The sequence below is a fragment of the Rattus norvegicus genome, chromosome 3 (genome assembly GCF_021556685.1).
Source record: "Rattus norvegicus strain SHRSP/BbbUtx chromosome 3, alternate assembly SHRSP_T2T, whole genome shotgun sequence".
Lineage (NCBI taxonomy): Eukaryota > Metazoa > Chordata > Mammalia > Rodentia > Muridae > Rattus > Rattus norvegicus.
In genome coordinates, this window is record NC_141536.1 from 44193448 (window position 1) to 44205080 (window position 11633).

The window sequence follows — 11633 nt, forward strand, 5'->3', positions numbered from 1 at the left end:
AGACAGAAAGAGAGAAAGAGAGAGAGAGAGAGATGTGTGGTGTATACATGCACACTTGTGTATGCAGGTACCCATGGAAGCCAAAGGAATTGGGCGGTCTTGCTCTGTCATTCTCAAATGTATTCCTTTGAGACAGGGTCTCTCACTGACCTGGAGCTGGGCTAGAAGCCAAGAAACCCCAGTGATCCTTCTGTTTCTGCCCACCCCACTCCCTTTGTGCTGGAGTTACAAGAGCACATGCAATCATATTCTTTTCATGTGGGGATTTGAACTCAGGCCCTCATGCTTGCACACCGAGTGTTCTTGCCAGTTAACATGTCCCTCCAGCCCCTCTGACACAATTCCGGGGGTTAGTGGGGATGGTATCTCCCTGTAACTAGTCTGAAGGTGGGAAGCTTCTCTCTGGAGAGGTACTCACTCAATCAGCTTCCTGGATTTGGATTTGTCAGCAGCCCATTTAGTAAAACCAGGACCTCAGATGCAGCTGCATGGTTCTGACTCTGTAGCAGGAAGGGGTTGAAGCAACCCCCCTCAGTGACAGAAGAAATCTGGTTCTCTTCCTTAGGACTCTATAAGCCAGAAGTGAGAAACTTCCCACGCTCACACCAAGGGCCTCTACCCGGTCCTCCAAAGAACAGATACACAAAAGAAGAGGGAGGGAGACTTTCCTTTCCATGGCTCTCTGTTGAAAGTGTACATTTTATCTCAAAACTTTTGTGTTTCTTTAACAGTCCTTGCGTTCCTGTTAACTGCCTTTTATTAATCAATTAAGTTACTTAAGTACAAAAGCACATACATACATACATGCATGCATGTATGCATACATACACACATACACAATACATACATACACACATATACATATACACACATTACATACATACACATACATTATATACATACATACATACGTTTAAAAAAACAAACACAAAACACAAAACTCCAATCTTAGCACTTCCTTCTCTCCAAGCACTGTCCTTGATTCTGAGGTGTCTTTCGTCTCCTGCTGCTTGTGAACCTGAATAACCCCCCTGTCCCCAGGCCCACAGGTCCCCTCTTGCTAAATCTCTACTTGTTCCTCTCCCCTTTCTCTCTAATCTCCCCAAGCCACAGCTTCAGGTTCTAGGAGGCACACAATACCCTTTGTCACAAGTGGGGAAAAATGAAACCTGGCTTAATCAGCCCCACTGGGCACACTTCTGTGAGGCTTCAAATTGCTGCCTACCAACCCCTGCAGGTGCATTAACCATTTAGACTGCTCTGGAGGATCTCAGCCATGCAGACTCATTCTCACACCCCACCCCCGCCCCCAGTCAGGCTCTTCACCATGATTTTGTGTCTTACTAAGAAGATTTAAAACCGAGCGAGGAACATTTTTTGTCCTTTTCGTTCTCGGTCTATCCCTGCATCATTTTGCTTCCATTTAACTGGAAGGTACCCAGCAGACATCACTGGGGTGAAAACTCACCATTCACTGTGGTTCTGTTATTTTCTTACGGGCCCATGTGGAAACTATACCGTCTTAGTCACGAGGGAGCATGCTTACAAAGAGCAAGTTAAGGCAGGGCACGGTAGGGCTGACATGTTAAACTCCCTGCCTGAATGCCTGCATGTTAAGCCCTGGGGGAAGGGACCCAGACTGAACCTAGTAACCGCACAGAAAGCAACCCCACCATCAATCAGAAAGGCAAGGAGGCCTCTCTAAAGGCAAACATATTTACACTGAGCTCTCTATCCTGCACTGCATCAGGAGTGTGGCTGTTTAAAACCAACGAAAGCTCCCAGGGACTAAACCACTAACTACCCAAAGACTACACATGGAGGAACCCATGGCTACAGCTGCATATGTAGCAAAGGATGGCCTTGTTGGGCACCAATGGGAGGAGAAGCCCTTGGTCCTGCCAAGACTGGACCCCCCAGTGTAGGGGAATGCCAGGGGGAGGGAGGTTGGAAGGAGAGTGGTTGGGGATGGGGAACACCCTTATAGAAGAAGGAGAGGGGGAACACCTCATAGAAGAAGGGGAGGGGGAAGGAATAGGGGGCTTATGACTGGGGAACTGGGAAAGGGAATAATATTTGACATGCAAATAAAAAAATGTCCAATAAAAAGAAAAGTCCATGTAAACTCGAGGTAGGTGTTTTAGAAAGCAAATACAATGTGATGTTTATGGTGGGCTATTGTTTATATCTTTTTTTTTCCCCTCTTCAACAAATGTGGATTCCTGGAACAGAACTCATGTCATGAGCCTTGGTGGCAAGCATCTTTATTTGTGTGTTTCTGTGTAAGTGTATTCAAGTGTGTGTGAGTGCACACGTCCCTGTGAGAAGACACTGATCCCCGATGCCTGGAGTTACGGGGGTTTGCTGGATGCCTTGCTTGTTACATGGGTGCTATGGCCACAAATAGAGTGGCCTAACCAACAAAAATTTATTTATTGTTTTCCTGATTCTGAAGGCCAAGCTGGGCAGGGTTGGGCCCTTCTGAGGCCCGGAGGGAAGGAGCCTCCCTCATTTGCTTTAGGTCACCTTCCTGACTCTCCTCATCTATTTTTTATGCATATTTTACCCGAAATTCACCTGACTATGAGTTCACCACTATACAAGGTTACAGCCATGATAGTCAACTCTCTTTAACTTGTTTCCCTTTGGGGGGAAAAATCCAACCCCCACTTTTTCCCTCCCTGAATAAGTTCTCATTCTTAGGTGCTAGGTATCAGGGTTCTACCATATGATTGGGGGTTGAGAACACATTTCAAAATGTAACAGTCCCCACCTGTGAAGGTTTGAGTAAAAAATACCCACCCCAGACTCAGGTATTAGAATACTTGGTGACACTATGTGGAGAGAGGGGTACAGTGGCTTACTGGAGGAGACATGTTACTGGGGACCAGCTTTGAGGGATTGGAGCTCTGTCCCACTTCCAGTTTCCTCTCTCTTCTTTGTTTAAAGTTGAGGATGTAATCTCGTGGCTTCCTGCTCTGGTCTCCAGCTGCCACGTCTCCCTCACCATTGAAACCATAAACCCAAATAAACCCATTTTTTTCTTAAGTTGCCTTTGGCCATGGTATTATATCACGGCAATAGAAAAGTAACTCGTACACTGTCCTTTGTATTACACTATTTGCAGGCTCCAGTGCAAAATGAAGACATGTGTCTCCAGCTAGCCACAGAGAAATAGCTGTCCTTCCCACAGGACCCCAAAGATCACACTCCCAATCCCATAATACTCTTGACACACACTTAGTATCTGGACTGGACATAGGTGATCAGCTCTCAGTCTTCTTAGTGTATGAGGTGAGTTTGCTGGCCAGTGGGGAGTCCACTCTCAGGACCCAGGCAGAGCGCTTTCTACCCCACGTAGATAGCAGCAGTGGTCCAGGGGACATACCAGGGAGGGGAGTGTCACGAGCCTGTCCCAGAGAGAAAAAGCTAGGTGAATTGGGTCCTGAGCCCCTGGCTTATTCTCCCATGTCCATCAGACTTACATAAGATACATAAAGTCAAAGATAAAAAGTATTAAGACCCTGGACCATAGAGCATTAAACTATGTGTTGGAGGCCCTTCTGAACATGGAACTCCAAAAACTACCCTTGATGAACCCTTCCCTGATCTTCTTTGATCTAAGTTAGTGCTGTGGGGAAAAAATACTATCAGGCTATACAACACATGCTTGAGTCTCAGAGAGAATCTGCCTTGGATTCCCCAATTGTATAATGGGGTTAATTCTAGTGCTAGCATCACAGGCACCTGATGGGGGATACCCTTAGTCATGTGGTTCACTTCGACAACATTAATAAAACTGAAACAAATCTTAACTTTTGGATGTAAGGACTATGAGAAAAGATAGTGCTCACTTTGAATTTCCTGTTTATTTTGGGCCTTACAATTTCTCAACACAGTAATTACATACTCCTTTGGAACAACAGTAGTCTGGAGTGTATCATAAATTATCAAGTCATATCACCACTCACAGATGTAGAAAGCTCTTGCTTTATTTAGTGGCCTATCACAGAGCTCACTTTTCTTGAGTGGCTTTACTTCATAGAAATACTGTAGTTAAACTAATATTTATAAGGTGCTCTTTGGTTTGTTTCATTTTTTAAAGTAAAATATTCCTTTTCATTTCCATCAATTCAAGCTGTGATTTATGTTCTTGGCTATGTGCAGAACATCTCCTAAAAGGCTTTCAAGGACAGTTTCTGAAAGCATTTGGAAGGAACAGTACAGAGATGTCTCAAATCTGCCACTCCGATAGATTGAATGAGGATTCTCTAGGTAGGTGTGAATTCAGAAGAGATCTCAAAAGCACTGTGGTTTCAGGACACTCAAGATAAAGAAATGAAGTGTCAGGTCAAAGAACAGGAACTGAGGAGAAAATGGGGCTACCTAAGTGATTTAATCTTTCTGGTTATAGGTTTGGAACCTGTTTTGGGTGATACTTGTTACTATGACAATGACCAATGGGAAATGAGATTAAAAGCTTAATGAAGAAGAGTTGAAAGGGCCAGACAAACCAGAAATATATGCTAATATGCAAACTAAGTTCGATAAAGAGCCAATCAGAGGAGGTGAGTGCAGTAAAGAGCCAATCAGAGGAGATGAGTGCAGTAAAGAGCCAATCAGAGGAGGTGAGTGCAGTAAAGAGCCAATCAATCAGAGGAGGTGAGTGCAGTAAAGAGCCAATCAATCAGAGGAGGTGAGTGCAGTAAAGAGCCAATCAGAGGAGGCAAACAACAAAAACACGAAGGGAGAGATGGGCAGAGATGAGAGAGATGGGGTCCAGAGGGTTGGAGTGATTTGAGGCCAGGGAAAAAGCTAAACCAGACTGGTCATGCTTTTGCTTAAATTCCCAATCTCCAGATTAGGAGAATGGCATATTGCCTAAGGACATAGAAGTTGCCTAGAATGGTGTGTAAACAAATAGATTTAGACATTTTTGCTTTAAGAAAATATTCACTTGTACATATGGGATATGAGAGCAAGGTGCTGCAGACAGTAAAAAAAATCTACTGATTGTCCTAGGGCTAAATGGAACCTCATGTTCCATGTATGACGTAGGAGAAAGGTGTATCTTGCCAATTAGTACCTCGGTGTGATGATATTCAGTGTGGGTGCATGTAAACCAGTACAGAGTCCTCTCCAGTGTTGGGAACTACTAAGATCTGGAAAGAGGGCATTTCAACCTCTGTATCAGAAATGGCGCAGTGGGAGAACCTCGGAGCTCTGACTTGGCCTCCAGTTTGTGACTTTCGGTCTCCCCAAAAGCTCTCCCAGGTGGCAATCTCTCCTCTCTTCCTCCTCTTTTCCTAACATAATGATTCTGGCAGCAGCAGGCTCCTCTTTGTTCTCTTCATCTGGAAAATCTTTAATTTCTAAACTAATACACCAATACTCTAGCTCAGTGCTTTGTCTACTGACGGCTGTACCTATTAATGTAGCTCATGGAATGAATTTAGCATCATAACCACTATGACAGAATAGACAAAAGAGTGTAGAGTAGGAAAAAAAACCCACTATGATATATTGGGCAAGGGCATCTTTTAAATGAAACATTTAGACATAATACTGTGCATTGTGGTATGAAATATTTCTGTGAACATTAGATTCTTGGCTCTGGCTCTAGTATTGCTCTAAACAGTTGGTTTCTTGACTTCTTCTGCTTCAACTATCTCTTTTTACTTCCTGTCCAATTTCACGGCTGCTCCTGCAACTACATCTTCCCAGGAAGGCATGAGGGCTGCCACTATCCAGAATGGATAAATCTCCCAAACTTCAAATTCCCATTGTCTGTTACCCACCCTTTCCCAAACTTCCTTCGTTGTCTCCTTTTACTTCACTCATTTTAAAAGAAGAAAAAAGTAACCATATTTTAAAATTCACACTCGATGCTTCCTGCTAGGACTGACTTAGCTCAACCTTAACTTCCTAGATGATGTCTTTACTGGGCCAGTGATCGGGGTGGGGGAGGTGTCCCTTCATTCCAGTGGCCAGCATTTTGGTGTCTGCACAAGATGCTTGTGTGCCCGACACTCGCCACAGTGACCTTAACAGACTGGCCCTTTTCTTTGCACGTAAAAGCGACTCATCGAGAACTCTCAGCCCACTGAACTTCGACGGTGGCTGATACATGGTTCTATGGCTTTCACATAAAATATGACTTGGTCCCCTATCTCCCTTTCCCCATACGCCAATTCACTCTTTATCCGTTAGGGCAGTGAGAGCCCTTTGGTGGGTCCCAGCTCTTCAGGCCAGTCTCTCCTCTGCAGGCCTTCAGCCCTCCACTCACTGCTTGGTGTCTTAACACCTACTCTTCTGTTTTTCAGTTGTTTACCTTTCTGTGTCTGCCTCTGGTTTCCTGACTTCTTGGAGCCAGTGTCATTTAGTACTCTTGTTTTTATATTCGCAGTCTTGGGGTGTGCCGCTGATGCTGCTGGCTCTGAGCTCACATCCTCGATCAGTGCTTCTGCTCACCTGACAGATTCTATTTCTACACAGGTTTCAGGCAGGCCAGAAGCACCCAAGAATGAATGTCTCAGGAATGACAATAAAGAAGGGGAGGAAGGGTGCTGGAAAATAGCACAGCTTTCTGTCCGTCCATGGCCCCACTGAGAATTCACAGGTCCCTGTGAAGTTGAACCTCAGTTGCCCGCAGAGGCCTTCTTCCCCTCTCTGCTTATTTCCTTTCTCCCTTACCACGCTTCCTAGAACCACCCCACACAATGCACACTGCCATAGACATCTCAGGGACTGCCTTCTAATGAGCCCCAAACAACACAGGGGAAGAGCGCATAGCGTTTATCAGAGAGACACCAGGGAGGCCTTCGCCATCGCTCACCGCTCTTCCCCTCCACCCACCTTGCTTCACTGTCCTTCTTTAGGCAGGAGCCATGGTCAACTGATGCCCCATTTTCCTTTGCGCTAATTGTCCAGAAGAGCCCCCTCAGTCTGATGGAGCTCGCTACACTTGGAGCTCTGGGGAACCAACACCACAGGAGGAAGCTCTCACTCTGCTCTGATCAGAGCCACTTTACAGTTTGGCCTTCGGTGTGGTTTTCACATGTGTTCATTCTCAGGTAACTTCCTTTAGCAAAGGCTTTGCCTTTCTCTCCCCAGGATGCTCTGCTCTCTCTTCATCTTCCCTTTGCCCTCCCAGTATCTGGCGTGTGTCCGTGAGTGGTCAACCTCACAACCGGACACAGCCTAGAATCACTTGAAAAGGGAGTCTCCCTTGAGTAACTGTGTTCATGGCGTTGGTCTTCGGGTATGTCCATGAGGCATTTTCTTGATTGATAATTAGATAATTATGGGCCTAGTCCACCATGGGAGATACCTTTTTCTGGACAGGTGGTCCTGGAGCATATCGGGAAGTAGGCTGAACCTAAGCCAGCCAGCGAGCAGTGTTTCTCCATGGTTCGTGTATTGAGGTCCTGCCTCGACTTCCCTCAGTGATAGGTTGTGACGTGTGTAAAAGCCAAATAAACCATTTCCTTCCCAAGTCACTTTTGGTCAGAGTCGTGTATCACAGCAACAGAGAACTAACCAGGGCAGTGGGGTTAGCACGTTTTAGATTAGAACGTGCTAGAAGACTCAGTGAGGGGAAGACAAGCACAAAAAGCTCCTTGGTTTAGTCAACATGGAAGTGGAGGACGGGATCTGTCAAGAGTTGGTGCTGAGGATGAGAAACGATGGACACAGGGTTGTCAAAATAGTCCTGGCGAGAGGAAGAAGCCGTGAAGACCGTACAGCTAAAGACGACACATGCCATTATAAGGCTCGACGTTTTACAAATGAGGCACAGAGAGTAAGTGACTCATTCGAGGTCTTGTAAATTTCATATCCAGGCTGTCCCTGAAGCTCAGTGATCTCTGCTGCTGTATGATACAACACTTAACTGATTTCCCCATAGAGATTACTGCATACGATTGAAAGAACACATCACTCCCAGGTGTACCTGAGTGCACAGAACGATGTTGCGTGTGGAACCTGTTAAGCATTGCTATAAATCTACTCTTAATGGGTATACAACTAGACTGATTTAGCCAATGATGGCTAAAGGTAAATCAGTGTTGTGCTGAAGCAGTGAGAAATGGAGGTGTCGCAAAACACGGCCAAGCACATTGTAGCCGTTCCCTGGTTCCTGCACTTGAATATATGAACTTTACTTGTGTTGACCAGTTTTATGTCAACTTGATCCAAACTAGAGTCATCTGTGAAGAGGTTACCTCAGTTGAGAAAATGCACCTATAGATCAGCCTGTGGGCAAGCCTGTGGTACATTTTCTTAACTGATGATGATGTGGGAGAACCCAGCTTCTTACTGATGGTGCCTCCTTTGTCTGCGCTGTCCAGCCTCTAGTGCTTAAGAAAGCAGGCCAAGCAAACAATGGGGAGCAATCCAGAAAGCACCCTTCTTCCACAGCCTCTGCATCAGCTCCTGTCTCCAGGTTCCTGTCTTTCGTGAGTTCCTGCCCTAACTTTCCCTCCATGATGGACTATAATCTGTGAGGTGAATGAAATAAGCCCTTTCTTCCCAGAGTTGCTTTTGCTCATTAGTGTTTACCACAACCATAAAAGCCCCAAGACAGAGAAGTAGACAGCATCTGGGTGTGGGTCAAATCTTGGGCACTGCCCTGGTGAACCCCCAGCAGCAGCTGTGACCAGAGCAGCTACAGCATCGCTAACCACTGCACATCAGGCACGCTAGGTGACACCCACGGGGACCACAACCGTGTCCTCTGCTCTAGACTGGGGTGCAGGAGACAAGAGAAGCCTCCGGTCTTTTCCCCAATACTAATATTTTGTTTTCCATCCTTGCTAATGAAAACTCGATTTCATGCCAGTCTACAGTTCACTTGTAATTCCGCTGGTGCAGGTGATGGGGTCAGGAAGAGAGTCTGTGTGGTAGTTAGTACAGAATGCCCATACTTCTAGCACATCAACCGCAGTGCCTGCATTTGAAGAGTCTCAGGGCCCACAGTGTTGAACTCGGGATTTACAGGCTGTACCTGGAGAGTTTGGCAGGCAGCCAGTGATTCTAATTTTCAAAGTGCCCTTGATTGTGGGAAAGAAGGCCTCATTAGCCACTATCTCAGGCCAGGATTTGGGTCTGCCAAAGATAGAAAGGATTAGCTCACAGTGGGTGCTGACCCTGACTGGGAGGATCTCGGATCATGCTTCTGGGGGCTGAGTCCCAGCTAGTCTCACAAAGCTGCTACCCTTTCCTAACACTTGAGCCCAGGCAAGACCTCGATGCTAAGATACACAGTGGCAAACTGCAGGCTGTGCATGCTTGCCCATGCGTGCTTAGAGTGAGTTCTACTTAACTGAACAATACCTAAGAGTACCTTGGTGAGCATAAAGCCCTTGAAGGGTGCTCCAAAGTACAACCAAGAAAACAAAATCTTAAAAATGTGTGCATACGTTGAAGGGAAAATAAAAGAACAAAGAATTGGATTACATCTTGTTTTCCAAACATATTCCTAGGACAGAGCTCATGGGAGCTGCTAGGAGGCTCCTCTTGGTTTAAGGCCACCCTCTTGCCTTTTATCATTGCACTGTCACGCATTCTGGGACACACCTTTTATGTCTCAGAGACTCGTTTCTGAGTTGCTCCTTCTGGCTTCTGGTTTTTTCCTTGGGTTTCCTTATGTGCTCACTTTGGGTCTTACTGTATGTGGGTTGCTGCTCAAACCTATGCTGAACTGTTCAGTTTGTACCCGTGTCTGGGGCTGTGTAACTTAATTTTCAGTGGTTCCATGAATATTATAGATCCATTGCTCAGCCTAGAGAAACCGAGGAACAGAAGGTAGCTAGTGTCTGTACAAATTCCATCATCCCTGTCCACCCCACTGAGAGACTGGCCTCAGTGCCCACTTCCCCGAGGGGCGTATCAGACAGGCCTGTTTTGGGGTTATCTGTAGGGTGTTTTACACACGTGAGTCAAGTTCTCCCTTTGGAAGGGAATCAAATGAGACATCTTTTGGTCAGCTTTATCTGAAAAGTTTTAATCAGCCCTTGTAAAGTTTGCATTGCATTTTGAAGCTATTCCTAAATCCCATAATCTCGAAAGTTTAGAAAGCAAGACCCTGCCCTTACTGTGCCCTAATTTGAAGGCCAAGAGGATGTGCGGAAGGGACTGTCCGTCCCATCTGCCCCCGGACTGTACACAGGCAACCACAATACAAACTCCCTTGTTGTTTGTCTTGCTCAACCCCTACCCGTTTCCCGCCCCGAATCCCGGGTGTCAATCTGCCCCCACCCCGGCCCTGGGGACACTCACCACGCCACTCGAGGGCCAGTTCCTGGGTGTGGGTCAAATCTTGGGCGCTGCCCTGGTGAACCCCCAGCAGCAGCTGCTGGAGCCAGAGCAGCTGGAGCATCGCTAACCATTGTGCCATCAGGCACGCTAGGTGACACACACGGGACCACAACCGTATCCCGTGCTCTGGACTGGGGCGCAGGAGGCAAGAAAAGCCTCCACTCTTCTCGAGGACCACGCTACCCCGGAGCCCTAGAGATGAACTCGCCTCCCGTGTCGCCACAGTGTGTACACTTGTGGCTCTGGGCGTGGAGACACAAATAGCGGAGTTTTCCCCGCCCCGCCCACACGGCCTTGGGGAGGGAGCAGGAAGAGGGGCCGGGCCCTGTGCCTCTCAAACACTCCTGCCTTTTTGGGATGAGGAGAAAGCAGGGCTAAGGTTGCAGCGTGACTTCCGCTCCACGAGCGCTCTAAGTTCTCTCGCTGGCTTGCTGCAGTCCCAGGTGACGCTGGTGCGCCCCTCAGCTGCCTGGGTGAGCGAGCTGATCCCCTCCAGGAGAAGAAACCTGACCACTGGGTTTGCAAGGGTTTGGCTGCCCGCAGATGAGTCAAAAGGGCTGCCGGGTGAACTCACGCCCGGGATGCCTCTGGAATGCAGAGCACAGGAGACACCTAGGGGCCCAACCTGGTCTCCAACATTGCTCCAGAGTAACTAGAAGTCATCTCCAGTATCCAGCGTTATTCTCATTAAAAATGCTTCCGTTTTTTTTTTTTAAATCAACTTCATCTAATCAAATATCCCACACTGTAGAGTTGAAGAACCCAGTCAGAAAGGCCCGTGACTGGATTTCGGTCACTCCTTAACTCAACAAAACGTACTCCCTAAATTAGTAGACAACAACAAATGAGTACAAAACATCAAGCTGCCCAAACCCTGACCAGTCACAGTCTTTCTAACTGCTCACCTTCCCCACAGAATAACAAGCATTAACTGTATTGGAAACATTCGATACATAAGAGGGCCGTCTGATACAAGGCCCTTGCCTAAGCAAGCCCTCGGCATAGCCTATAGAACAGAAGAGGGAAGGCAGCAAAAGGGAACCTGAGGTATAGGAGGACAGGTGATGGGATCTTGGAGGACCCTTCTTTCTTAGGTATTTTGCCAATCACGAAATCAACAATTAAAGGTGCTACCGTGCCAGACTCAGGAAATGTGCCTCTGCCTAAAAGACATAGCCAGGAATGAAGGTTGGAGCGAGATAGGGGCTTAGTCTTGCAGGAACCTGGGCAGTTCGCTGGTGGAGGATAAAAAAAGCCTTGAGCTCTGTGAGCTAGCAAAATATGTATACTTCAGCCACAGCGAGAGTCTTAAGAAG

The 11633-nt window shown here is 46.8% G+C and overlaps 1 protein-coding gene across 1 annotated transcript in view; it reads right to left on the reverse strand.

Moving 5' to 3' along the window:
* The window catches only part of Pla2r1 (phospholipase A2 receptor 1), a 129910-nt gene extending 119384 nt beyond the window's left edge, over positions 1-10526 (reverse strand). Inside the window, 1 exon segment of the mRNA NM_001100837.1 lies at positions 10279-10526. Coding sequence (NP_001094307.1) covers positions 10279-10396 — 118 coding nt within the window. The 5' untranslated portion in view covers positions 10397-10526.
* Positions 10527-11633: the final 1107 nt, after the last annotated feature.